At 43.2% G+C, this 26,679-nt stretch overlaps 3 protein-coding genes and 1 non-coding gene across 11 annotated transcripts in view; 2 read left to right on the top strand and 2 right to left on the bottom strand.

The window, feature by feature from the left end:
* Positions 1–5,858, top strand: part of STX1A (syntaxin 1A) — a 28,798-nt gene extending 22,940 nt beyond the window's left edge. Inside the window, exons 8-10 of one of the 3 annotated variants that reach the window (XM_063298973.1) lie at positions 2,362–2,620; positions 4,097–5,496; positions 5,531–5,858. In XM_063298973.1, the coding sequence (XP_063155043.1) occupies positions 2,362–2,367 (6 nt within the window). In that variant the 3' untranslated portion in view covers positions 2,368–2,620; positions 4,097–5,496; positions 5,531–5,858. Of the gene's footprint in view, positions 1–2,361; positions 2,621–4,096; positions 5,511–5,530 lie in introns of those variants that run through there. The other 2 variants (XM_063298991.1, XM_063298982.1) reach the window with 2 other exon arrangements.
* Positions 5,859–7,839: 1,981 nt separating this feature from the next.
* Positions 7,840–18,156, bottom strand: BUD23 (BUD23 rRNA methyltransferase and ribosome maturation factor). 5 transcript variants are annotated; one of them, XM_063299003.1, is made up of 12 exons: positions 17,829–18,156; positions 16,247–16,284; positions 15,091–15,186; positions 14,112–14,194; positions 13,926–14,022; positions 13,740–13,836; positions 12,975–13,025; positions 11,867–11,952; positions 11,171–11,216; positions 10,412–10,470; positions 9,174–9,263; positions 7,840–8,211 (listed from the first exon to the last, which is right to left on the bottom strand). In XM_063299003.1, exons 1-12 carry the CDS (start codon positions 17,874–17,876, stop codon positions 8,157–8,159), a joined length of 846 nt encoding a protein of 281 aa, XP_063155073.1. In that variant the 5' UTR covers positions 17,877–18,156; the 3' UTR covers positions 7,840–8,156. The 5 variants fall into 5 exon arrangements, with proteins under 5 accessions (XP_063155073.1, XP_063155082.1, XP_063155092.1 ...); XM_063299012.1 differs by having other exon boundaries at positions 17,886–18,154; XM_063299022.1 differs by having other exon boundaries at positions 16,229–16,284; positions 17,886–18,154.
* On the bottom strand, positions 10,043–10,181 carry LOC134488704 (small Cajal body-specific RNA 20). The gene has a single exon (XR_010067021.1). It is a non-coding gene; the product is annotated as a small Cajal body-specific RNA 20 (non-coding RNA).
* Positions 18,157–18,272: 116 nt separating the features above from the next.
* Positions 18,273–26,679, top strand: part of TBL2 (transducin beta like 2) — a 39,654-nt gene continuing 31,247 nt past the window's right edge. The window contains exons 1-7 of one of the 2 annotated variants that reach the window (XM_063299096.1): positions 18,273–18,492; positions 20,359–20,486; positions 21,718–21,902; positions 22,421–22,572; positions 22,731–22,857; positions 23,005–23,157; positions 24,318–24,775. In XM_063299096.1, the coding sequence (XP_063155166.1) occupies positions 18,342–18,492; positions 20,359–20,486; positions 21,718–21,902; positions 22,421–22,572; positions 22,731–22,857; positions 23,005–23,157; positions 24,318–24,774 (1,353 nt within the window). In that variant the 5' untranslated portion in view covers positions 18,273–18,341 and the 3' untranslated portion in view covers position 24,775. Of the gene's footprint in view, positions 18,493–20,358; positions 20,487–21,717; positions 21,903–22,420; positions 22,573–22,730; positions 22,858–23,004; positions 23,158–24,317; positions 24,866–26,679 lie in introns of those variants that run through there. The other variant, XM_063299087.1, reaches the window with a different exon arrangement.

A 26,679-nucleotide genomic window follows, 5' to 3' on the forward strand; every position in this document is an offset into this window, starting at 1 on the left:
TGCTGAGGGGAAGTTCAAGCATGGGGGTGGTAGGCGACATTCACAGAAACAGGGAGAGAGGGAGGTGGAGATGTCATCCTTTGGAAAGGCTCACCCTCTTAAGGGGTGAATACAGTCAATTCCTGGTTGTCTGGGCCTGCCTTTCTTTGTACCACTCCTGACCCCCTCTTTCTATCTCCCATGCTACCGTGCATATCTGGATAAGGCTGTTCAGGTATTGGCAGGTAATGCCCATTTCTCCCAGTGCTGGGACAATTGCATGTCTATGCTGCATGGCTGCTTCGTGGTTCTGCATGCCCCTGCAGTGCTGGTGGGAAGTGGAAGATCTGAATGCCATGGAGAAGTGAGTGTGGTGGCCAAGCAGTTAGCTAGTCTAGAACAGTCTTTCACAGATGCTGGAGGAGGGAAAGATAGGTCAGTGTTACAGCATATGCACTTCTTGTAGAAAGTTCAAGACTTGATCCCAGGAATCTAAGAGAGGTGGGCTGGATCCAAGGTAATTGCTGACAGTTGGAGACAACACCAGGTTCAATGACCCAATCCATTGTCCTGTGATGTGCTCCCTCTGCCCCTCACAGACTTGCTTGGATTTCTCTTGATAATTTAAAAAAAAGAAGAAGAATTGCCAGGCTAGTCAAGGCGATTAAGCCTTCCCCAAGTTGCATGTCTCCCGAGGTGTGTAGACCTCATCTCCCAGAATACTCACCCACATGGCCATTGCTGAAAGTATTGAGAATTGGAGAGAATCTCAAGTCAGCTAGGCCAAAATCCCAAAAAACAGAAAGCAGAGAGGACCCCCCTGCCCCAATTGTACTTTTCTGAATGGCATAAAAGTTCTAGATAAGCATTACTTCTACAAGCATGTTGTGCATGTTTTAGTGAGTGCTGCCTTGTGAGAAATGTGGGGAGACATTCTCTGCATGAAGTTGTGGTTCTTGTGTTCCTCCCTCATGGTGTGCTGCTAGAGCAGCTGTGCCTTTGTGATGCTGAGTGCCTTTTATGGAGTAGTGTTTTCCTTGCTTCAGATATATATATATATATATATAGAAAAGCTCAATCTGTGGTTTCCAGTGCTTCCCACCGTGACCCTTTTTCTGAGTTATCCTTTTCTATTAGACAAGAGAACGAGACACATATCTTTGTCTAGACAGCTCCACCCTATAATTTTGTGCACATGGAAACAGGGAAAGGGAGACTTCCACCTTCCTAGCCTCTGGAAAAGCATTTGAGATTCACACTGAGACTATAGAGCAGCCTTTCTCAACCTTTTGACCCTGAAGGATCCCTTGAAATATTTTTCAGGCCTCAGGGAACCCCTGCCCATTCAGGCTCAAATATAGGCTGGAAGTTACAAAATTGGCTCAAATATAGGCCTGAAGTTAGAAAATCATTATGTCCGTTTCATGCATAGGCCTGTATGTATGCACTAACAGTGTTCTTAAACTTAAAATAAAGAATGAAACTTGCCTCTTTAATGTGAAGTTGCCTGAATTCGAAATAAAATTTTAAATAAATCATGATCTCCCAGGGAACCCCTAGTGACCTCTCGTGGAATCTTATGGTGCCACGGAACCCTGGTTGAGAAACCCTGCTATAGAGCCTGGATAAATAATCAATTTGAGAGTCCCAAATTGAAACTTGTACTTCTGCCATTGAACCAGCTTCCAAGTGAGAATTGTATACTACAATAAAGAAATTTAGAACAATAAAGCCTTAAGTGGACTAGCAACAGTGAATGATATCAAAGCAGTTCTTTTATTATTTACTGCTAAAGATTTTTCCACTACTCTTGGCCCCAACATTTCTCTGTTTTATGTACACCAGCCAGTATGTAATGGCGATGAAGATGTTGGAACAGGAACAGAGAGATCCAGATTTGAGTCTCCCCTCAGCTACAAAAGTTATCTGGAGGTCTTTCTTAGCCCAACCTTTCTCAAAGGGGAAAATAGGGGGAGGAAGCACTCTGTATGCCCCTTTGACTTCCTCTACAAAAGGCAGGAAATCAAATAAATAAATAAAATTAAAAAGAGACAATCACTGATCCACCCATTTAAAATTCTGAAAGACGTAACAGAAAATGTAACAGGGATAAAGGCAGGAGAGGGAAAGCACCAGCTCAAGGATCACTTCTGATGCAGTGGCAGGCTGGGTACAACCGGAAGAGGAATAACCTGGTGGAGCAGGTCTGTCAGCTGAGTTGATGAATAGCCCTGATGCCATCTCATTTTGCTGTAACTGTTGAGAAGAGAAGCTGTTGAGGGATACATGTAAGGGGGCATGTGACATCCTCAGGACCCACCCTGCCCCCCATCCAGCTTCAATCTTATCATTCTGCTCTCTTTTGGTGCCTTCTGATGACAGGTCTAGCACCGAACACCATGGCAAAGGAGGCAGAAAACGCCGTTCCCACTGCACGTGGACATGCTTGTGAGGAAAGAGGTAATAGGGAGAACCTCAGCACCCCTCCAGCCATGTTTTTTGAAATCTGTGTGCATCCCCCGCTGTGCAGGGCGAGATGATCGACCGCATTGAATATAATGTGGAACACTCCGTGGACTATGTGGAGAGGGCCGTGTCAGATACCAAAAAAGCTGTAAAGTACCAGAGCAAAGCCCGGCGGGTAAGCACAGGTCTGTGGTATGTGCAGAAGGAGCGGGGGGTTAAGCCATCCTGCTCTGCCCCAGAGATGCAATGGCATGTGTGGGAAGTTGTGGTGGTGCATGCGTTAACTCTAGCTCAGAGGACAAGCTTTGGTATTCTTCATATTCAACAACCCTGTTCTTGCACTGAAACCCACATAGATTGCAGCACTGAAGGTTCAACAGGTTCACCTGCTCTTCCCTAATCAACAGGCATTTGACACAAGCTCACATGTTGGTCTCCCCATCCCTCTCCTGTGGGTTTTCTATTTTATTTAACTGGTTTTCAAAGCTGTGCTGTGGCCTTTTCATAGCAGCCCTTCCCTTCCCATTCCTTGAGTGATGCTGTAGGTTAACACAATCGATTGCTGTTGGAAGTCCCCCTGGTGTTGCTTTTCAAACACTGCAACTTAGCATCCATGCATATTTCCAACACAGGCAGTTTATTTATTTTACAATAGTGTAGGTGCTGGCCCCTCCAAGGACTCTGGGCAGCTCACAATAAGGTCAGAATCAGAGCAGTCAGAACAATCAATATCAGATAAAAACCCATCCTTTAGCCCTTAAGGCACAAGATACTTTCACCCTATACCAGCCCCAAAGGCCCATTGGAAAAATATAATTATGGCTGCTTTACAAAAGGACACCTGGGAAGTGGCCATCCTCACCCTGGGGGCCAGGGGGGACTGCCACCAAGAAGTCCTGCTTCCCCCTGGACTTCTCTCAGGAGGGACTCCAGATTGCCCTCTTGGTCTGCATGAAGTAGATTCTATCTGGGTCAGACAAGCCTAAAGGTAACAAAAGGCTGAACCAGAGAGGGCAGGGCAGGGCAGGGAGGAAGGAAGGTAGTCAGCATCTTGAACTGGACCCAAATGTCACCTCCCAAAGTCCAGCTCCTGCAAGATTGCTGTTATTCTGCAGTGTCATCATTGACTATCCAACAGGCAGGGAGCTGCATTTTGGACCAGTAATAGCTTTGAAACTGCCTTTGAGGGCAGCCCCTTAACCTAAATCTTCTTAAAACTAATAGGATTCTTACAATATATTTTAAAGATGTCTTTAACATTTTTACCATATTCTTCAGCCTAAAGTGGTTCCACACATTAAGAGTTAAGTCCCTGCCTGCAAGCTTACAGTCCAAATGGTATGAAAGGAAAAAGGAAAAAAAAGGATGGGCAAGGAAGAAGAAAAATACTCACACAGACTCCATTTCTTTAAGCTAAATAAATCAAATAAAAAAGATACAATCCCTGATCCACCCACTTAAATTCTGAAAGACACAACAGAAAAGTGACGATGGCGTCCCTTACGTTATCTGTCTGAAATCAAATAACTTCAGTTTGATGGAGCAGCCCGGCTTCTCTTCCCCCTTTGCTGTAGCTTTCTATGCAAGCTCAGGGACACCCCTCAGACATCCCTCAAGTCTGCATTATTGTCATTGCTTCCTTCTCTTGCAGAAGAAGATTATGATTATCATCTGCTGCGTTATTCTGGGAATTGTCATTGCTTCTACTATTGGCGGGATTTTTGGCTAGAAGCCTGCAACCATCCGAGACTGTCATTTATGGGAGTAAGGAGATGAATAGGTGCACCAGAGCCACCTGGCCCACTACCCACTTGGGCTCATCCAAACCTTGTACCCGCCATTGGAGAAACCGGCGGACCAGCACTTCCATCTCTAATGCATGATTATTTGTGTTAACACTATGTGTTAAGTACAGTGTATGTGTTGGGGGAGGGATGGTGCTGGGGGGATGGTGGGAAGGCAGTGTGTGCATGATGTGCTCAAGGTTTCAGCAGTTTTGGCAGTTCCACCACCTTTTGACCTCTTCTTGATGGTCAGATCTCCTCAAACCGAACCCCCTTTCCCTTCCAGCGAGGTTCTCCTTCTTCTCCCCAAAGAAGAGTTTGCTATGACAGCTATGCACAGTTAATCCAGTCCCTGCTCTGGCAGGGACAAGGTCTGGTCGTCGTCATCCTTGCCAGAACTGTGTCCTTTGCACTGTTGCTTGTAAGAGGAAGGGGAGCCTCTTTGGCAACAGCTGTCAGCTCAAACCAGGTCAGTCTTCCTCTTTTTCAGCCACGGGCAAGGACCTCTTTGTCATGTTGCAGGCCTGTTCAGTAGGGTGTTCTGTATTTTTTTTTAAAGTTCTGCAGCTGCCCAGCCAGGAGCAAGAGATGGGCATGACCCACCTGGCCCAAATCTGTGTCTTCCACAGTTCTGGTCTGAGCTCCATTTCTGTTCAGTGGAAACATCACCCCCCTTTTCAACTTCTGAAGAACCACTGGGCTTCTTTCCTCTTGCCTTCCTGTAAGCAAAATGTATGTATTTCTTTGAAATGTCATTCAACCTTTTTGCTTAAAGCAGAAAGGTGACTTGCAACATGAAATTAGGACAAAACCACTAATAATTGTTTTTAAACAATGAGCTAAACTGGAGGAGTGGAAGGTTGCCTTCACCATTTCCAATTAGGCATTCTGGATGTTAACCAAAGGGCTGGTGGATGATGAAATGGTCATTCACAAATGCATATTTTAGAAATGTGTTCTAGGTAAGTTGCAGCTCCTCCATTACACAAAACAACAAACCCAAGTTTAAAATATTATGAGAAGCAGCCTTAGATTGAGGGCCTCTAATAAAATGACTGTGGTACTAATGTGTCCATGGGGCTTCCTTGGTCCCTACCAGACCCCCTACCCTGATTTAAATAATAAAAATAATAATAATAATAAGAAAGCTGGCACACTGCCAAAGAGCAAGCCTCTGGCTTCAATGTTTTATTTCACAGTTGGCTTTTTGGGCCTTATAGGTACTGTTAGAAAATAAAAATGATGATGCCTGCAAAAAAAGGAGAAAGTTAAGCAGGCTGATAGTAAGAGATGGGCAGCAGAGAAATTTGATAAATAAAAGTTCTGAACAGGTTAGTAAGAGAGCAAATAGAATGCTTACCCATCTGCCCTCTGGTAAATGGGTGTTTTGGGACTGGCGTAAGGGCACCCGTGGTGTGTTGAAAATCCAGTTATGCCCACTGGAATAAAACAGCTGAGGACCGCAGCTTTCACTGAAGGTTGGAATTGTGTCAACTTTGTGCCTCATTCCAGAAATTACAACTGACATCATGCCTGCAATGCACACACACTGGGTGCTTGAGCTATACCAGATACTGAAACCTTGGCCTTGTATTAGCCTCTTTGGGCTTAAGACCAACTGGGCTAGTTCAGCTCCTGACCTAACTGCCAACATCTGGGGATGTAACTCTTACCTGTCTGCTATATTGTCCGAGCAAAAGGCCCATTATTAACCAGCTCCGCCCATGCTTTCTCTGTGGGCTGCTCCATTTGAGGATTTCACCAGGTGGTTCTTGGCAGGGAAATGCAGATCTGGGATGTTTTCCCACATTTTCTCCTAGAGGAAGTACCTGGACTGACTTCTGATGACAAGAGGTGTGGGGGGGTCATATTCCCCTTTTATATGCCACAGGCTGCCTCCCAGGCTACCCAGAAACTGCCAGGCCTTCACCCCCACAGCCCTGCTCCCTAGTCTTAACTTAGCTCTTCCAGCTGCTTCAAGGCACCAGCAGTATCTTTCATACAGTAATACAGTAACACTCTGGACCAAGAACCTGCTCTCCTGTCTTCTCCCCTGAGGGATGCTTGCTTCTCATCATAGTTTGCCTTAGTCAGAAGTGGCTTCTTGGGGAGCAGGGAACTCCAGTGGAGTCTGCTCAAAGACAGAGAAGGCTTACATAATCCTCATGGCAGGAGTCGGTCAAGATGACGTAGTGTGGCACAGTTGAGCTTCAGAGCCATTTGTGCAGCCTTGCAGTTCCGGAACTAAAACGGGATTGGGTAAGGTCCACACTTCCAAGACTGGTTGCCAAGAGACGGGTCCTCCCTGCCAACAGGTAGTTGCCTTTTCTTCCACGGTAGCCAGTAAATGTTAAAAATAACTTCTGTTGAGTAGTTATGATCAAGTTTCAAGTTTGCTCACGTAGTTCTCCCACCTTCTGGAGCTGTCAAGCTGCTTCCTCCGCCCCCCCCCCCCGCCCCACAAATCTTGGTGACCTTAATTTTTCTACGATCAGCACAGGGGCAAAAGCCCTGCTGCAGCACTAGGACAGCTACTGCTCCTCCCTGTATTCACACCTTCCTCTGTTGCATGTCAAAAATAGAGCTGTTACTATTATGTCTGTGCTTCAGGAAACTCTCCAGATACCGAGAGAAAATGTGTCAATCATCTTTAATCTAAAAGAAAAAAACCCTCAGAAGTGCCACTGTAGTCTCACCTGTTGCAGTATTCAGCATTCTTGCAGGGGAAGACATTTCACCTATGATGTAGAGGCCTCCCCAGGAGTTGTAATGTTGCTGTACAATGTGAATTAAGTGCCCTCGTCTCTTGTGGCCCTCAAATCTCACTTTCCAGCATGGGGGATCTGGAACTATTCCTTTATTGCCTCCTTTCTACATTCCAGCCTCCTTTTTTGCTTAATTTCTCCTCAAACCTCTTTCCCCCAATCTCCTCCTCCGAACTTCAGGGGGAAAGCAGCTTCCTTTTATGAACGAACTTTTATGTAGAATAAAGAATATTTATATCAAATATGTCATCTTTTGATTCCTCTGTGAACCAGAACATGGGGAGGTGGGGGGGAATATGCTGCACTTACACTTGACTTCTGAGCTGGTTATACAGAACCTAACTTTAAAAGTGTACACCTCTTGAATCATTTATTACAGCACATATTCAGGTTTTCTTGAATAAATATTCAGGTTTTCCTACTACTGGAAATGAGATGAGAACAGAGCCCCATACCAAGTAACTAATCTACCAAGACATTTCCTATTTCCTTCAGAGACAACACACCCTTTTTAAAATGTCAGTAGTTGGGAAACCTTTAATAGTGTTGTGCTGCTTCATTCATTTGCTTCTACTCGGCACAGAGCTCAAAGTAAGATTTTGCCCACTACCACTTTTTTTTTAGACAGGGAAGGTAAGGTGCTGCCTTCTCAATATTTTGCCTGATAATTTCCTAAGCCCAGATTTTTACCTGTGCTGGCAAAACAAAAGGAGCAATGGTCCAGAACAGCTGCAGGGCACAATGATCATTTTATCATTCCTCCAACTTTAAAAGCAGGCATAGAAGTCTCAAAATACACCAGGGGCTACTGATACTCCCCCTTACAGCAGCTTAAACCAACTAGCAATGGTGCAGAATCTGTTTCCAAGACCTCATTTAATTGAGAGCTGGGGTAGTAAAATTGACACAACCTAATCTGAATCCATCAGGAACAGAAGAAGGTTCTGGGAGTCTGGCAGCAGAGAAACACGGTGAATCAATTGGGTCCCATCTTCCTGGTGAGAAGTCATTTTCCAAGGGGTTAGAGCAAAGAAGGGACTGTGACCCTGTGCTCCTGTGCCCCGGGAGTCTTCAGCAGCTTCTGTTCAGATCAATAATCTGCATCCTCCTGTTCCCCCCCACAGAAAACTCCAAAGAACTACTTAGTCCAATTAGCAGGAAGTCAGAAGTGAGGTCTCCGTTTTCGACCTGTGTATTTGGTGTCTGCTCGCACATTCCTGCAGGTGAACCATAAAGGAAAAAGAACATAAGAATGGACAAAATGCAGAAAGTAGGAAGCAGACATAAGATTCTAAGGAGCAAAACTCCTTAGAATGCTTGAGTGGGGGGGAGCCATGTTGACAGCTTTTGGTAACTGGCAATATCCTTAACATTTTTTTAGAAAGGCACAATGGGCACAGAAAGTGGCTGAGGCTGTGTCACACACACGGGGGAGCCAGTATTTTCTGGGGGGGTTCTTTTAAGTAGCTTAAACCTAATTTAGTAGGATAGAATGCTCTATCCTTTTGGCATGATGTAACTGAGTCATGGGATGGGTTGGTGCACCGTATGAACCACTTATTGGAGGTTTAATTGTTCCTCTTCCGTCCCATGATCAAGACAACGTCCTAGAGGGGCGCTGTAAAAATGAGGCCCCAGGGCGTTCTGTCTCTGTGCCCATTCTGGTTTTCATGAGGGAAGGGGAGATGGCCCCCAATCCTGGCTTTGGCCCTGATCGTGCCCCAATAGGTTCTCAGCTTTTCGGCTAAAATCAAGTGTAGTACTGAGTGTACGTTGTGTTTTATTTTTTGATGTGGCAAAAAAGATACCTGGAAGGGGGAAGGGAAGTACTAACCTACTTCACAGCAGCAGCTGCTTTTTCTAGCAAACTGGAGAAACAGCCACAGGAAGTCTGACTGAGCCATCTGCTATTAGATGTTGCCAGCACATTTGGCTGCAAAGGGGATTGTGGGGTCAGCCATGGCATGCAAACACAGCTTTCATATTTGTTTCCTGCGTTAAAATGATAGGAAACTATGCCAACAGTTCTCAGCAATTTTAGCTGGAGGGATCTGCCCAGGCCTCAAAAAAGACTATGTTGGGGCCATAGGTTACCCTGAGGCCTCAAGGTGCCACCTGGGCCTAATTTACGGGGCACAAAGAATCTTCGTCGGAAGGAAGATGCAGAGGTCAGACTTACTTGCCCTGCCTCCGCCTCCGTTCTTTCTTCTCCAACACCCAGTCCCTACTCTTCTTCGCTGACTTCCCTTTGGCGTTTCTGAACCGGATCCTTGAGAAAGCAAATGAAATCAGAAATATTATCAGTTGCTACTTTAGTTCAGTGCCAAGTGGCCTCAAGAAAACAGCAAAACGAAACGCAGAATACAGCAAACAAAACAGTGGTTTTGTTAAGGCACCAGGCTAGAAACCAGGAGATGGTGAAAGCCGGCTGGGTGACCTTGGGCCAGTCACTCCCTCTCAGCCCAACTCACCTCACAGGGTTGTTGTTGTGGGGAAGAGAGGAGGAGGAAGGCACATTAGGTCTGTTCGCCGCCTTGAGTTTTTTATAAAAATAATAAAGGTGGGATAAAAAAATGTAAAAACAAAAAATGGTTGCTTTTTCAAAGGTTTTTTAATGGCCTTCAAAACGCTGGCAGGTAGAAAACTTCAAATTACTTAAGAAAGTCTTTCTATTTCAATTGGGCTGTAACTGAGAAGGACCCACTTTTAAAGGAGGCTCATCTAGCCTCCTCATAAGGTGAAAATCAGAATAAAGACTCAGGATGGTCCATGTAGGAATAGGTGATTCTCCTGAAATGACAAGGATTTTTTAAAAAAACCTTGAGTATGGAAATGAACTAAGAGCACAGGAACTTGTTGTATAGTATATTACCATAGCTTAAAAGGCCAGTATAACAAATGGCAGAAGCTAATCCAGCCTTACTCAAGAAGGATGTTGGATTTCCTCTCCTTAAGTCCCAGCCAGAACTGGGAGAAAACTAGGTTAGGTATGGTTGGGCTACGCATCCAGTAATTCATATTATTGGCCAAATCAGGGCATTTCCGTTAGCGTGTCAGAGGCAGGAAAACATGGCAATTAAACTGTTGATTACCACGACAATGATCCTCTGGCTGTTGCTGTTTGTCTCTCCCCCAAGCCGTGAGGAGGGTGAGTTTAGCCTTACACTGCTTTAGGGAGGAAGAGACATTGCTGATTTGCCTAGAGAGCCCACACAGACCCGCTGCCACAGAAGATATTCAGCAGCAAGCAGCACTTGCTTAGACAACTTGCTTATAGGCTCTTGCTTCTCCAAGGACCCTAAATGGCAAACCGCTCCTGTTCTGATTTTACAGTTTGGGGCTGAGGCCAAGAACAACAGAACTCAGTCTGAACCACCCTGAACCCAATGGCCTCCTGCCTATTTCTGGCCTTGGTACCTTTCACTGGTGAACGTGGCTTGTGTGGTCTCTTCTTCACTGCACTCTGTACCAAGACCCTGCCAAAACCACAAAACAGAACCATCTGTAAGAGTTTAATTGATGGAGAAACACCAGCCAAGAAAAATGTGACAAGAACTCAGGGAGTGTCAGCCTTACAAGGTAGCCCAGACAAGCAGCACACCCAGGAGTGCTATCTCTAACTTTACTGTAAGGTTACATTAACAGAATCTTGCAAGTCTCAAAGTACGTCTCTCTCCCTTCGCCTTTACAGTCCAAGAAACTAAAGAGGGTCCCTTCTGAGATGTTTGCCACACCCACGTTCCTTCTGTGGGCTCAGCTGCCTCTTATCTGACCATTGTCTTGTCTGTGGCTCTTCCTCCTGTCTCCCAAGGTCATTCCCACAGACCATTACAGCGAGGTACAATTAGAGGGTCTAGGCAACCGACTTAATCTTAGTTGGGAGGCTCAGTGACCATACTTAGCAGAGATCAGATACTGTTTAAAAGTTTCAACCTCATGTCACTCCACAGCAAAAAGCCATACCTCTTAGCAAACAAAATACTCTAGTTTGACATGAATTGAAAACATGCCTTTCAAAAGACCAGAATTTAGAAATGAAGGAGGTGCCAGAATTCTGAAAGGATTTCAACAATTAAGGGTCATTTACCAAGAACCTTTGTCCTTCACTGTGGAAAAGAAGTGCTCTAATTAAAGCACTATTGTCTAGCAGTTGAACTTGTCCATCAATTTTGTTACCTTTGGTAATACATCAGTTATGCCAGCAAAGAGACAGAGAAAGAATCTGTAAAGAGATAAATAAGTATCAAACACAGACATGTGGGCGGGGGGGGGGGCTTTTTAAATAACTCCTCAAAGGTCAAAGGAGCTACCCTACCTAAACATGGCCTGTTGGTGCCACCTACTCTAGTATTGACTCTTAGAAGCAACCAAAGATCTCCAGAAAAGAGGGCTGTTTCTGCTACCTGAAATACTTGAATAGGGATCCAATACCGAATAGTGGTCCCTCCTCATCAAATTATTTTCTGAATGAAATGTCAGGAAAAAAGAAACACGAATGAATTGAGCAGCCCTGCAGAACTGGATGAGATGACTTGGAATGTCCTTTGTCTTTAAATTTCCCACAGAAGCTGAGAAGATCTGAATATGTTTGCCATGTTAGACTAAAGGATTTGTCATGCAAGTGTCTCAAGAAGAGTTCTTACCTGACTATACGCAACATATTACACCATAATATTGTTTGGTATGATTTAATTTTTACATGAGGTAGTCAATTATGATACGTTCAATAACTTGAACCTATGCATGCACTGAGCTGTTTGCGGAGATTTGTATCACTCTTGATCTACAAACTTCACATAGCATGGATTGTTGAGCATCCCCGTCTCCCCGGAACCTGAAGTCCCATCCTCCCCCAGACAGCAAGAGACTTACTTTTTGGCTTTGGCACTATTGGGATAGTCTACCACCATGCCACCAGTGAAACCCGCCTTCATGGCTTGGGAGGTGATGAGCTCCAGCTGGCAGGAGAGAAAGAACCTCAGTGAACCTGAGATGTCCTCTTCCTAGCAACGCAGACCTGCCCCTTGGGGCTGGGCTGGGCCAGGCTCCCTCTTCCAGTAGAACTTCCTATACACTCCGCACCCTCCCCTATCCTTACAAGGAACTTACCTTTCTTTCTTTTTGCTTCTACACTTCTACTGTGGGTTAGGACAGGGGTTGGCAAGCTTTTCTGTAAAGGGCCAGATCCTGCCCCTCTGCCTTCGCAGGTGCAGATGGCAGATGTGCAAGCCAAGGAGTGTGGCAGCCACTGGAAAGCGCCAGCCTGCCAGCAAGGAGGTTGCTGACGGGCTGCTGCTGCCCAGGATACCTGGCTCCCAGCTCTGCACCTTGCCCTGGAAATGCAACTGTGGCTTGGGGCTGGCAATCTGCTTCCTGCCCACCCGCCTTGTGGGCTGCATAAAAAAAGGCAACAGGCCAGATTTGGCCAACAGGTTATAGTTTGCCAACGCCTGGATTAGGGGATCACAAGCTCCCCTAGCACTACTGACAGCCTGTATGAAGAAATGCCCACGTTAAGAACTAAATGCAAGTCATTTTAAAGCTAAACACAATAGGAACATCTTCCCTTCCTCTTTTCCTATGCCATTTTGGAGTATGGCCAGAATAGGGTTCAGGTTGCTTTTCCACGGAGAACTTTGGAGACTTCCTGCTCTCTAAAACCAAAGTAGTAAAAAAAAAAACGGGGCATGGCTTTCCCATGTCTCTCCAAATGCCTTCTCCCTCTTGTAAGGCAGAAGCCGACATCTGCAGACTATATACAGCATATACATAAAAAGGTGTGAACAATGTTAAACCACGTGAATTCTCCTAAATGATTCCTGCAGAAGTACTGAAAATGTTGAGTTGCCTGATGTGATCGAGCGACCAAGATCACCTCTTGCTGATCTACCCCACGCACACACAACCTCTTAAATAAGGGGACCTCCCTCTGCACACCTTCCTACTTGATAGGCTTCCCCCCCACCCCCAAGGCACAAACCTGCTGAGAGTTTTCTGGGTATAACTGTAGAACAGCACGGGCGCCTCGGGCCTAGAAGATAAAACGTCAGTTATAGGGGATCCTGCAGTCTGGCCATGATCTTACTTATGAGAAATAAACATTGAAGCAACCTTTGTCAGAAATAGGCCACTGGTTAATCTAGCCTGATACCTTCTGCCTCAACTGGCAGTGGAACCAATTTTTCCCAGCTCTGCTATCCAAGATAATTTACTGCAATCCCGGGATCTCCTTCATGCCAAGTTTACTCCATACTAAGCTATGGCAGAGTGGGGCTTCCCCACTCTCACCCTTAAAACTCTTTTTCATTCAGCTGTAGCTAAACAGCAGTGGTGGGGGAGCATTATATCCTTATGTATTGCAGCAGCTCTGGCCCCTGAACATTCTTTGCTAGGGAAGCCTGACCATTAAAAAAGCTGCGATTCCTATTTGACTTCAAGCTCCGTCTTACCGATCTGAACACAGAAAGGAGGTCGAAGTCTTCTGCAAGTTTTCCCAGAATAACAAGTGAAAGGGGGAAAAAAGAACTGCCGGTTACACCATTTTTCAAGTCATTGCACATACTCCTGGAATCATGTTACTCCATCTCCCCCTCTCTTACTTCCCTCCTCTTATTCTTCTTGACTCATACCTTACATACAAGCTTGTTGTCAAGCTATAAGATACACAGGTAGCATCTCTTACCTTCCTTAATCAGAAAGTTTAAAAATTGGGGGTTATGTAAATAACAGAAAAAATAAACTTTACCAGAGCAGTATAGAGGGTTGAGAAGAACCGATACAGTCGCTTTGGAGGGCTGTGGGTCTTCTTGTCGGCGTTACAGAGCCACTGAACTGCAGAAATACTGCAAGAAAATAATTCAGGGCAGTGAATCTGATATTTTCACTATCTTGCAGTCCCTGGTTATTGGTAATGCCTGTTACAAATTCTTACCTGATACAGCCATCAAATGTTCCAGGTCGGAAGGGAATTCCCTGGCCCATATCTGCTAGCATCAGGTCTCCCTCCACTTCTCTCTCCATGGCTACATCTATTTAGAATAAAGAAAGCAGGACACTGCCATTTCAAGTTCCGGGCAAAGTTTAGCCTAAGGGGAGAGAAAAAAGGAGATCTACTCACCAAGCATTGCAGGACTGATGTCCATGCCAACCCAATAGTGCCCTTCCTCAGAGATACAATCACCACTTAAACCAGAGCCACAGCTGATAGGAAAAGCACAGTTAAGGATGAATAAACAGCTGTTCTCTTTGGAAACTTACTCAAAAACATTGCTGAGTTTTTTGGATCACAAAGTAAAGCTACCCCAAAGACACTTGGCAAGAAATTATTGCAAATAAAGCAAAAGTACTGAACTGAATGCAGTGTGTCTATTTTAAAATGAAGATATAGTCAGTGGGAGAGGGGAAGAACTACTTTAGTACTTCAGGAATTTACAACTGTTTGAAAGGTGATTTAAATTTGTAAACCCCTAATAATTCTACTGATCACAATGTCAAATCAGAGTAGTATCAGCAACCTATTTCATGGATTCCTTGTTCTAAAAGTTGCTTATTTTAGCGCATGTCAGTACAGGCAAAGCAGAAACTTTAATCTGGTTCTTGATACCACACTAGAATACCTGATATTCTAATACCCAATTTGCATACTTGTTTCCATCTTGAGGGACATCAGACACCATTTATTAGATGAAGGATTGGAGCTAAATGGCACAGCACAGAGTTTACTTGGGGCGGGGGGGAGCAACTCAATATTCCACACTTTAAAAAAGGAGAAAAGAGAGAATCTCAGACAGGGGGTAACAGGAAAGCCATCATTCTACCTTTAACCTGGCCGAGCTGCTTTCAGTGAAACGTAACAATGGACTTAATGGGCCATGATTTAAGGGTAACTGTTGCTCTCCTAAATAAGGGCTTTTCCTATATAGGCAGGCAAGCTTAAAAGTGACTTTTAAAATTTGGATACTAAAAGAATCGTGGAGCTTATATTGATTGTTTGGGTGGGCTGTTCAAATGTGGTATCACTTCCCCCAGGAAATAAATGTAAAAACCCACTCCCATTCTGGTGAATCAGTCCCTTAGGAGCAATACAACAAATTTACCCAACATCCAGCAAAAAACATGGACGATTGTCTGGGAGACCCAGCAATTCCACAGCCCGTTCAGACATCTGAGACTGAATCTCAATCATTCGAGAACTAGAGGATGGAAAGTGAATACATGAGAGCCATCAAGAAACAAATATACAACATAGTATTCCACTTAAATGCTTGCAGGAAAACATAACCTTTTTATCTCATTCTCAAAGTCACAAGAAGATGCCTATACACAAACAATGAACGATCTATTCCAGATACTCAGAAGGAATGGCGTATTAAGAAAGGCAAGTTGGTCAATCCGCTATGATGAGTCTTCAAGAAAGTTTGTTCTTTCTCCTTTCAGTTTTTTTCCCCACAGAGAATAGGGACAAATAGAAGCTGCTAACAACCATGATGAGGCTAAATAGATTTCTCTCCATATGATAAATCCCAGTGAATGTGCCAGTTTAGTTAGTGTTTTTCCAACACTCACAATATATTTAGCATCACTCACTCCTTTTAGGGAGTCATTCCCACCGCAGCAATCCATTCAAGAGTCTTTCATGATGGCAATTCTAATTCCATTCTGCAAAAACACCCTATTTCCCTTAACACATTGACATCAACCCTGTTGCTACAGCCATCTGTGACAAGGGAAACGCCATCTGATTACTTTCTTTGTAATCTTCTGATACTGTTTTAGCCTATTTTCATCTATGTTTCAGTAAAAAAAGAGAAAAAGACATTGAAAAAGAGAAAGGGTATGTTTTAAGTATAATATATCTAAGTCCCAGGAGATGCAGACCTCAGAGAAAACTTGACAATGTATTTCAAAAACTCTAAATGTGTTTGGTAACTAATTAGCTAATAAGCTAATGGCTAAAATAAAGTGAAGTCATATTAACGTACTGTTTAATACACAGCAGTAGCTTATGTGTTATATACGTTAAATATGGCATACCGTGGTAACCCAATGGATTTTATTCTGAATTAGCTATTTGGGTATTTTAACTGATGCACTACGAACGGTGAACTATGAGATTTATTTATTTATTATTCCAATTTCTATCCCCCCCAAAACAGGGACTCTTTAATTATTATGTTTGATTTAAGTTTTAAAGTTTTAAAAATATATAAATCATATAAATAAGCTGCTTCTCACAGTCCATGATTGCCTTACTTATGTGTGTATTTCCGAGCTTCAGCTTCATCATAGAACTAGGGGGAAAAAAGAAAGGAGAAATGGATTAAAAGGAAAACAGAAGAAAAATTGTGCTGGATCAGTTCAAAAGCCTATCATCCTTCCTCTGGAAAGGTCAGTAGCAAGGGATGAAAGCATTCATCTCTTAGATGCTGTCTTGTATATAACACAGAGATTTTCCTTTCACTCCTAGTTATCCTTCCAACCCCAATGTTTTTTTCCCTGACAATAATACAATTTAGCATGGACAAGAATTATTTCCTTACTGTTCCTATAGAACAACTGGGCTTTCACTTCAAATTTCCAAGAGATCATAAACAGACCCCCTACTATTTTTCCTCCCCCTGCTGACTACCTAGTGCATTACAGTTGCCAGCCAGATGCTGCCTTGAGACTCATAAGAGCAGAACAAGCAGAATGCTTCTGAAAATGGAGATTCCATTTCGCTATTAGAGATAATATCCAAAAAAAAAAAGGTTGCTCCTTCAACATAAATTTATTTTGTCCCCAGAAATGGCAATGCATTTCAGAGCCTAGATGAAAGGCTGGACCTGTACCCCAAGTTAAAACAAGATGGAAATAAGGAATAACATTATAAGAAAGACTTGACTGGATCTTTTTTATCTGTAAGCTGCCTAGAGTCACTTATACAGAGAGATGGGTGGCATACAAATTTAATAAATATTAATAATCATCATCCATTTTATTTCATCCTCCTCCTTCCCGTGGTAACCAACCAGAAGCCAAGGAACCAATATTACAGAGCATGAAACAAAGAGTTTCCTTCCCCTCATTCGTCAACCAGGAACAATGAAATAGACTGAATATACAGACTCCCTTTTTCATTACCGCATAATTAATCATAAGAACCATCCCACAGGATCATATGGAAGGCCAGAATGGTGCAAACACTGGGACAGACTGAAACAATCCACTTCATTTCAGTGTTTTGGGATATAATGCATTCCATTTACTGGTTTGGTGGACTAAGAAGGTACCATTCCAGGCTGCTTCTGCTGACTGAAACAAGAGTGGAACAACAAATGTAATAGGTCTGATTACATTACTTTCCAAAGGTGTATAACTGGTGAATGTGCCTAACTTGTTCATTCAGAAATGGACCTTCTGGACTGGGATTGGGCTATTCCAGATCGCATCCAAATTATAACATTGGAAGAATTACCATTCTTAATGGTTATTCCCCTATCTGCCACACTTGTTCTGGTATCAAGGTCGTATTTCAGTTTTTATCACATCAATGAATAGAATATTTCGTTTTCCAAAGTCGCCAAGAGGCCTCCAGGATGCAAATCAGCAAGGTTCTAAGGAGAACAGGAAATGTAACCCAGATACGGACCGGCCTTGTGCATTAAGGTTCCATTGGTTAGCCCCGAAGACTGACGAACACGAGCACTTCCACCTCCCCCCTGCGCATTTCGTTCTGTTATATACATAGGGTCGCCATGAGTAGTAAACGACTCGACGGCAACTAACAACAACAACAACCTGTGAAAGAGTGCTTTCGCCCCACCGCCACCACAAGGCTTATTCCGTTTCTCACCAGCTCAGGGGGCCCGCGATGCTCAGGCCTCTTTCCGCAGGTTGCCATGCTGCCTACCTTCGTACGTCACTCTTATTCGACACCAACTCCGTCATAGCCACAGAGCCAGAAAAATGAAGATGACATCAGCACGCCCTATCTAGAGATATCCGCGCTCTAATTTAACACGAGTAGCAGCCTTTCCATTCCGCAAGACATAATTACTGCTCTGCTACTTCCCAGAATCAGTTGGAGTCGGTAAGTGTCTAAATCGAAGAAATAAAGTAAATAAGTTTAGCTTCATGGAGAGTTCAAAGTTCACGATTAACTGCACTATTTGTAATTCCTTCCGTAATATATATCTACTGCCAAAGCAGATGCGCATGCGTCTTAATGACACGCGGCAGGACGCACACACGACGAGAGACACCCCAATAGGCGCTGCCGCCTGCGGCGTGCGCGGTCTGGCTGAGCTCGGCCCCGCCTCCGCTGAGGTGGCTGAGCGGAGCAGGAGGAGGCTGCCGCCGCCGCAGGATGGGCGAAGCACGCGCGTCCGCGACGCTGGTGGGGCTCTCGCTGGTCCTCGGCGCCGTAGTTTTGTGGGGATTATTGTTCTTTCTGAGGCGGTGGAAGAAGGCTGCACCGAGCAAGGAGGACGTGGCAAAACTGAGCGGGGCGCGCGACGGTAAGAGGGGACGAAGCTGACTCCGAAGCCGCGCCGCCAGCTTTCTGCGGGGCGGGGTTTGCAGCCACGTTTCCATCTTGTGCAAGAAATGAGCCGTGCCAGCTCTGTTTTAAAATTTGCTTTATACCTTGCTGCGTATTATTGTTTCCATTACCGCTGTTGCCACGGCCTTGTGGCTAGAAGTAGACTAAGAAAACATTTCTAGCTGTGACAAGCGGGGCGTTGGGTCAGTCTGGCGCTTGAAGTATTAGTCTGCGAGTGGGAAACTTGGTTTCAAACCTTAATCAGAAGTACATTCAGCAGCCTTGGACGGGTCACTTTCACTGCACTGAATGCAGAAATTGGCCTCAGCAGAAGGGCAGAGGGGGACAAGTGATGCAAAAAACACACCCGAAGTATTACATCGGATGCCAGGATTTTCATGTATAAGGGCGAAGCTTGCATCATGTCGCTGTGCCTGTGCCATCACACTGAAGTAATTTCAGTTTGTGTAGGATTTGTAAAAGGAAGCTTCATCGAGAGTCAGGCAAGGTGTATTGGCTTTCTGGACTTCCAAGCAGGGGTCTTATCTAGACCTATCCTATATATTGGGAATTGAATCTGAAATATCGTTTTGCAGCTTTTCTCAACTTTCTGACCCTGGAGGAACCCTTGAAATATTTTTCAGGCCTTGGGGAACCCCTGCACATTCAGGCTCAAATATAGGTCAGAAGTTACAAAATTATTATATTTGGTTCATGTGTAGGCCTTTATATATGCATTAACAGTGTTCTTAAACTACAAATAAAGAATGAAACTTACCTCTTTAATGTGAAGTTGCCCGAATTCGAAATAATTTTTAAAATAAATTGTGATCTCCCAGGGAACCCCTAGTGACCGCTCATGGAACCCTGGTTAAGAAACCCTGGTTTATAGAAAGCTCATGTCCTACCACAAATTTACAGTCTAACTCAGTGTTTCTCAGCCTTGGGAACTTGAAGATATTTGGCCTTCAACTCCCAGAATTCCCCAGCCAGTATGGCCAGCTGGGGAGTTCTGGGAGTTGAAGGCCACACATCTTCAAGTTCCCAAGGGAACACTGGCTACCCACATGCCTTAACTGGGAAGATTTGAAGACTTAGCAATTGCTTTTGCCCAACATACTAAGCTAATAGTTAATGTGTTTTTCTTTTCTGGCTTGGTATGTTGTGCAAATCCAGCTTGTTTGGTTAGTTTATGGTTCAGTGTATTGTGCAAATCAGACACTGGGTAATTTAGTCACTAGGTTAAAGAGGTTGTGGGAATGCAGCCACTGAGTTTGGATAATAAAATGGGAGAAGAATGAACCCTCTGTGCCATTTTGAGCCCATTGAAAGACAGCTAGAAAAACTTACTAAGTAACAAGTAACTACTTACTCTTACATGCACTGCTGCTATTGAGAATTAAAGGGTTTTTATGGCATCTTAAAAAAAGCAAAGTATGATCTGTGAAAGTTTACATGATAAAAATATTAATTTTTAAGGCACTACAAGATTTTATACAAAAGGCTAACATGTCTGGAAATTTTTTTGAAAGATTATTTAGAGGTTTCCATATCACAGTCTCTCTTAGCGTTTTTGCTACAAAGACATGAGTGAATTTTTATGTAACTGGTATTTTTATGTTATAAACTAAATAAAATAAGGACACATAAATACTATAATAATATTGATAGAGAAATCATTTCATTTTAAAGCCTGGGCTGTAGATTACAAAGCACTCTGCTGCAAGCTATTTATGCTTATTTGTTGCTGTGTTGAGCTGATAATTGAAAGATGCTATTAGTGATTCAACCGACAGGTAAAACCAATTGGTTCTTGACTTGTTAAAAATAAAGTATTCCTTAGATCAAAACGTGAATGGTGATGCAGCCAGCAAAACAGCAGGCCTGAAAAAGCCAAAGCAGCAGCGAATTCGAAAAGAGAGACCCCAGCAGCACACTTTCACACACCAGCTCCTGGCTTCAGCCCTCAAGGTGAGCTCTGGTGGGTAAGATTCTTACATGTTGTTATTTTACTTTTTTTTTTTTTATTTGAGCTGATCATACATGTGTCTACTACCTTGCCTACTTTTATTCTCTCCTGTAGTAAAGATGACTAAAGGTGCAGTAATAGTTGGAAGTTGAAAGGTGGAGTCAAGGAAATAACTGATATCTCTGTCATTTCTTACTTGTCTCTGAAAGCCTGGGAAGCCAGAATTTGTAACTCTACTCTTCAGTGGTAACACCGAACATTTCTGGAAAAATTCACCAGGCAGATGGTTGCTCTCAAAAAGGATTGAATTCACATCTTACATCTTTAATTTTCTAGGACCTGCCTCCTACACACACACACACACACACACCCGATGCAAATTCTTTGAATGTAATTCATTTATCTGGTTTTCATGTTGAAATCCTGGGCAAATGTGCAGAAATTAACAGCTTCATGAGATGAAAAAGCAGAGCCCATCCTGGCCACAGCTTTACCACTGTATCTTCCTGTTCATTGTTGAACTTACAAGCATTTTGCTTCAGTTGATTATTTCTACTTGTTCAGGGGGGTAAGTGGGAATCCCGCTGGTTACTGGATGATCCATATCAGTCCTCCTGGTTTTGTTAAAAGATGGATAGCAGAAGAAAGCAAATAGCTTTGAGATTAAAACACCCTAAGTTTTCTTTTCCAGTCTCACCAAGTATATCCTGACTTCAGAGCAATCTGGTGTGATCTCCATTTCACAGTTGAAATGACCTTTTTGAGGTTGGAATGTTTCTGGTAAAAATTGGAAAAGTATGTTCAAGGGTCATGATGTTTCAGCTTCCATGACTGGATATTTATACTCTTCTATCTATCTATCTATCATCCCGCCTTTATTATTTTTATAAATAACTCAAGGCGGCATACATACCTAAGACTCCTTCCTCCTCCTATTTGCCCCATAACAACAACCCTGTGAGGTGGGTTGGGCTGAGAGAGAGTGACTTGCCCAAGGTAACCCAGCTGGCTTTCGTGCCTAAGGTGGGACTAGAACTCTCAGTCTCCTGGTTTCTAGCCCAGCACCTTAACCACTAGACCAAACTGGCTCTTATACCCACAATGTACAAATAAATCCTTTTTAAGAATTCCAAACTGCTTTTTCCTCCTTAGGTAACAGATCTCCAGTATAAAAGACACCTAAATTTATTTCTCTCTGAGAGGCCAAAAGCCAGTTCTCTTTGTATTTTGCAGGGCCACAGTGGAAGTGTCTCCTCCCTGGACTTCAGCAGTAATGGGAAGTATTTGGCCTCCTGCTCTGATGACCGTACGGTGCGCATATGGAGCACCAAAGACCTTTTGGAGAGGGAGCATCGCTGCATGCGGGTTAATGTGGAATTGGACCATGCCACCCTGGTCCGCTTCTTCCCAGACTCCAGGTAGGATGAGGGGTATGGACAATATCCTCTGCATCTCCTTCTCTTCTCCTTTACAATAATAAAAACTAAACTGAAAAAGTCAAAGCCAAGAGAAATGCCTATAGTCAGTCTGTAGGAAGAGAATTGCTAAAAGGACAGGCTGACCTGAGGAGCTGTTTCACTCACACCATGCAGTGGAAGGGCCTGTGCATTTTGTCCTGGTTTCTGTGATTCCTTATGGCAGAAGAGCAGGCAGAGTAGCAGTAAGAAGTGAAGAGGCAGAGCCCCAGAGAGCTAGTCAGACGTTTGCCTATCATTCTTCAACTTAATGTCCACACTGAAGTTTCATTTGCGATGTTTAGCAAAGATACTCTCATTTCCTAACCACCCATAGCCAGTTTTTCTGTGTAGCAAACATGGAAGCATTTTCACATGTTTCACAAACGATTGTGGGGACTGATGTTATACAACTGCCAAGCAGAGCAGCTTCTTCCTTGGGTTTGTTGTGTTGCTTATATGCCTTTCCTTCCTTCATTCAGAGCTTTCATTGTCTGGTTGGCAAATGGTGACACCCTCAGAGTGTTTAAAATGACAAAGAAAGAGGATGGCACTTTTACATACATTGCAGTCCCAGAAGAATTTTCAAAGCAGCACAAGGCTCCCATCATCAATATTGGAGTTGCTGATACAGGTATGAAAGCTGGGGTTTGGAACAGCCTAGCTTACAACTGCAAGGAATAATTGGGCTTGATTTCCTTGAAAACAAATTAATTTGCTTAGCTTCCTGAGTATTTGCAGCTGCATCAGCTGGTCAGAACTGTACCCTTATCTTTGCCCCTTATGCCCCAGGGAAGTACATCATGAGTGCCTCCAATGACACCACCATCCTGATCTGGGACATGAAGGGGGAAATCCTGGCTAGCATCAACACCAACCAGATGAACAACACCTTTGCAGCTGTGTCACCATGTGGGAGGTAAGGAAGGGCAGTCACTTGTTTATATTCCCTTCTATTCTGCCAGAAGGGTGGAGATGTCTTCTTTTTGCTCTAAATAATACTGAAGAGTAGAGAAGTGACAGCTTACAAGGTGTTCAATTCATTTCGGCATCTCCTTTCCTATAGGTTTGTTGGTTCGTGTGGCTTCACTCCTGATGTAAAGGTGTGGGAAGTGTGTTTCAGCAAGAGTGGAGATTTCCGGGAAGTGACCAGGGCCTTTGAGCTGAAGGGGCATAAGGCTGGCGTGTATTCCTTTTCTTTTTCCAACGACTCCCGGCGGTGAGAAGCTGTCTCTCATTTATATGGAATAATAACATCTCTTATAATAACTTGTTCACATCTCACCTTCTGAGTCCTCTGACTAGTTTTCCTGATATCCTTGGTGTGAGGAAGAGGAGGCCTTTTGGAGTTGCCTTCTTTCTTTTTTTGAACTAATGGAGGAATCTCCTTTGAGGATTAAGTGGTTGTGTTCCCACAATACAGTTAACCAGCTGAAATCAAAACTTAGCAAATGGATACAGACAACGTGCTAAGCTTGATTAATTTTGGGTTAGGGTTTTTTGTGGGGAGCTCGTCATGTTTTCTGAACCCAAGCCCATTCGATTTATGGTTCTATGTATTCTGTGGACTCAGAAAATATATTAATTTATGAATTGATGGTGTTGAGTACATGCAATTAGTAAGTGGCCCATTCTTCAGCAGTGTCCCATGCTAATAGGTTCCCAGTTGGTTTATTTACTAGGGTTTATAGCCTAGCATTTCCTAAACGTGGCTGTATTGCTAGGGCAATTGATTATACTCTCCTGTAGGTTGTTTTTTTATAGTTTTTAATGTTTTATGACTTTTTAAAGTTTTTGGTTATTTTGTTGTTTTGTATTTTCACTTTATATGCTGCTCAGAGTCAAGCCTGTGAGATAGGCGACTATATAAATTTACCAAATAATAAATAAATCCTCAGGAAACTAAAAGCAGTTCCACTCTGGCACCAACAAGCCAGATGAAGTCTTAAAACATTCCTGAGGGATACTTGAACTTTATCTGATCTCTTGAAGGCATCTCCATTCTGCTCCAGCTGCAAGTACTGGTCTAAACCAGGGTTTCTCAACCAGGGTTCCATGGAACCCTAGGGTTCCGTGAGAGGTCACTAGGGGTTCCCTGGGAGATCACAATTGATTTAAAAAATGATTTCAAATTCGGGCAATGTCACATTAAAGGGATATGTTTCATTCTTTATTTTTAGTTTAAGATATACAGGCCTACATTTGAAACAAATAAAATAATTTTGTGACTTCCAGCCTGTATTTGAGCCTGAATGTGCAGGGGTTCCCCAAGGCCTGAAAAATATTTCAAAGGTTCCTCCAGGGTCAAAATGTTGAGAAAGGCTAGTCTAAACATTAACTTGAAATTGTTAAATATATGCCATTCTCTCACCCTAACAGGATGGCCACAGTTTCAAAGGATGGCACTTGGAAATTCTGGGACACAGATGTTGAATACAAGAAGCAACAGGATCCTTACCTATTGCTGACAGGCAGCTGCAAGGTGACCGAGCCCTGCCGCATTGCTCTGGCTCCTGATTCCCGGGCAGTGGCCATTTCCAGCAGCACCAACATCTTTGTTTATAACACCCAGCGAGGGGAGGAGGAAGAGTGCTTTGAAGGTGTTCATGGAGAGCACATAACAGACTTGGCCTTTGATGTGAACAGTCGCTTTCTGATTTCCTGTGGGGACCGGGCCATCCGTGTCTTCCACAACACAACTGGGTACCGGGCTGTGGTGGAAGAAATGAAGACCCTGCTGAAAAAGGCTTCTAATGAGTCCACTAAGCAGAGACTGCAGCAACAAATAACAGATGCCCAGAGTGCTCTGGATAATATCTATGGCAAAAAGAAGTGAACTGCTCTAAAGACCATGACGTTTTCTGTGCAAACCTGGGGCTAGGTTTTTAAATATGCAGAATGAGAACTAATAAAACAATTTTTGCACAGCTGTTGCTTCCTGGGATTTCCTGAAGACTGTTTAGAGCAAGGAAGACAAGACAGTTTTTGTCTTGGTGGGAAATTCAGGAGATGTCCTCCTGTTCTTCCAATAACTGTCAACTGCTGCTTAGGGCTGAGTCACATAGAAGTGACTTTTATCACTCATGCAGCTTGGACATTCTGAGAATTCTTAGTGTTCTTTCGGGGGGCAAAAGTTGAAAAAGTGGCTTCACAAAAGGATTTGAAAATACACAAACAGTGAATACTGACATTTCTGAAGTCAGTCAGTGCATGATTCATCTTAATAGGTAGGTGCAAAATATTTCAGCTCAGGACCATCCTAAATTTGAAATACTATGTTTTGAGTTCAAAACAGCTGTTTTGACCATTTTGGAAGTCCCTCCCCAAATGATTTTGAAGAGCTCAAAGCAGGCTTTTTCAAGCTCAAACAGAATGTTTCACATTGAAATACTTTGAGTCCAGACGTTTTGCATACCACTATCTTATCTATGCAATCCTCCCTTTTCATTAGAATTTTACAAAAGATATAATAGAAGAAAGGAAATTTGCTAAATGTTATCTGTATTAGCTTCTTGTAGGCTATTCACTCAATTCAGTTTTGAGAGTTGTTGTGGATTCTCTGATACATACTTTCCTGAAAAGGACAGGTTTGGTTGGTGGTATATTTGTAGCTTTCTCATACTCGGATTCTCTAGAAGCTAAACAAGAGTAAGCAGAAAATACAGAAATACAATCAAATTCAATATTAGTATCCAGCACAATGAATGAAAAAGTACTCACATTCTGACCTTGATCATACAGAGTTGAAACAACTTGGGTAAAATCATTCACTGTCAAAATAGTCCCAAAAGTAAAGTCAGCTTCTCGGGGAATGCATTCCAAACTAAAAAAGGCCTGGCTGAAAAGTTAATTTAACAGTCCTGTGGGCAAAAAAGAATAGTTACAAATCATAAATCATGGTATGTCAGTAATTCAGAAGCTTAGGATGCAACCCCATGCACACTTATTGGGGGATTGATAGGGTTGGTTTCCAGGTAACTCAGAGGTTTTTACTTGTGAGCAGATACAGGCAGCACTGAGCTGACCTCGATGATCTCAGAAAGCTAAATAGGGTTGGACCTAGGTGGTATCCTCAAGGAAGAGAAGGGCAGGAGGCCAGACAGGGAAACTGAAAAAAATAAAAATAAAAAATCCCAGAAGAAAGCAATGGCAAGTCACTTCTGTGCTTTTCCCATTAAAACTACAAGGATGTGTCCACAAAGTCACCAAGAGTTGAGCTCCATGAAGATGACTCTACCTTGATATTTTCAAATATTATAGCACTATTTTTGTTGTTCAGTCGTTAAGTCTTCAGCACTGTACTGGAAAGCTAGTATTTCCTTCACTGAACTCAGAAGATTTACTCCTGAGTAAACTTGATTAGATTACTACATTCATCTGTAAGGCGCAGTCTTAAAACTGACCTTGGTTTACAATGTAAGAATATCTTGCTAGATTAGGCTCCCATTCCACCTTTGTATCAGCTTTAGCAGCTCTGTGGACCGTATTGTACCATTAGGTTCAGGACCTAAACATAACCAGGGTACAATGTGCATATTACTTCCTTCCCCACAGTGACTTTAATGGATAACTACAAATCCAGGACATGCCACAACAGAAATAAGAAACAATGTAATGCATACTCAAGGTATTGGTCCTAAAGGTGCCTTAATTGTTGTCTTCTAGCTTGGAGATATTTGCTGTTATCTAAACTGGTATATTTAGATGCATTAGGATTACAATTCCCAGATTTTCATAACAA

The sequence above is a fragment of the Candoia aspera genome, chromosome 1, assembly GCF_035149785.1.
Source record: "Candoia aspera isolate rCanAsp1 chromosome 1, rCanAsp1.hap2, whole genome shotgun sequence".
Classification (NCBI taxonomy): domain Eukaryota; kingdom Metazoa; phylum Chordata; class Lepidosauria; order Squamata; family Boidae; genus Candoia; species Candoia aspera.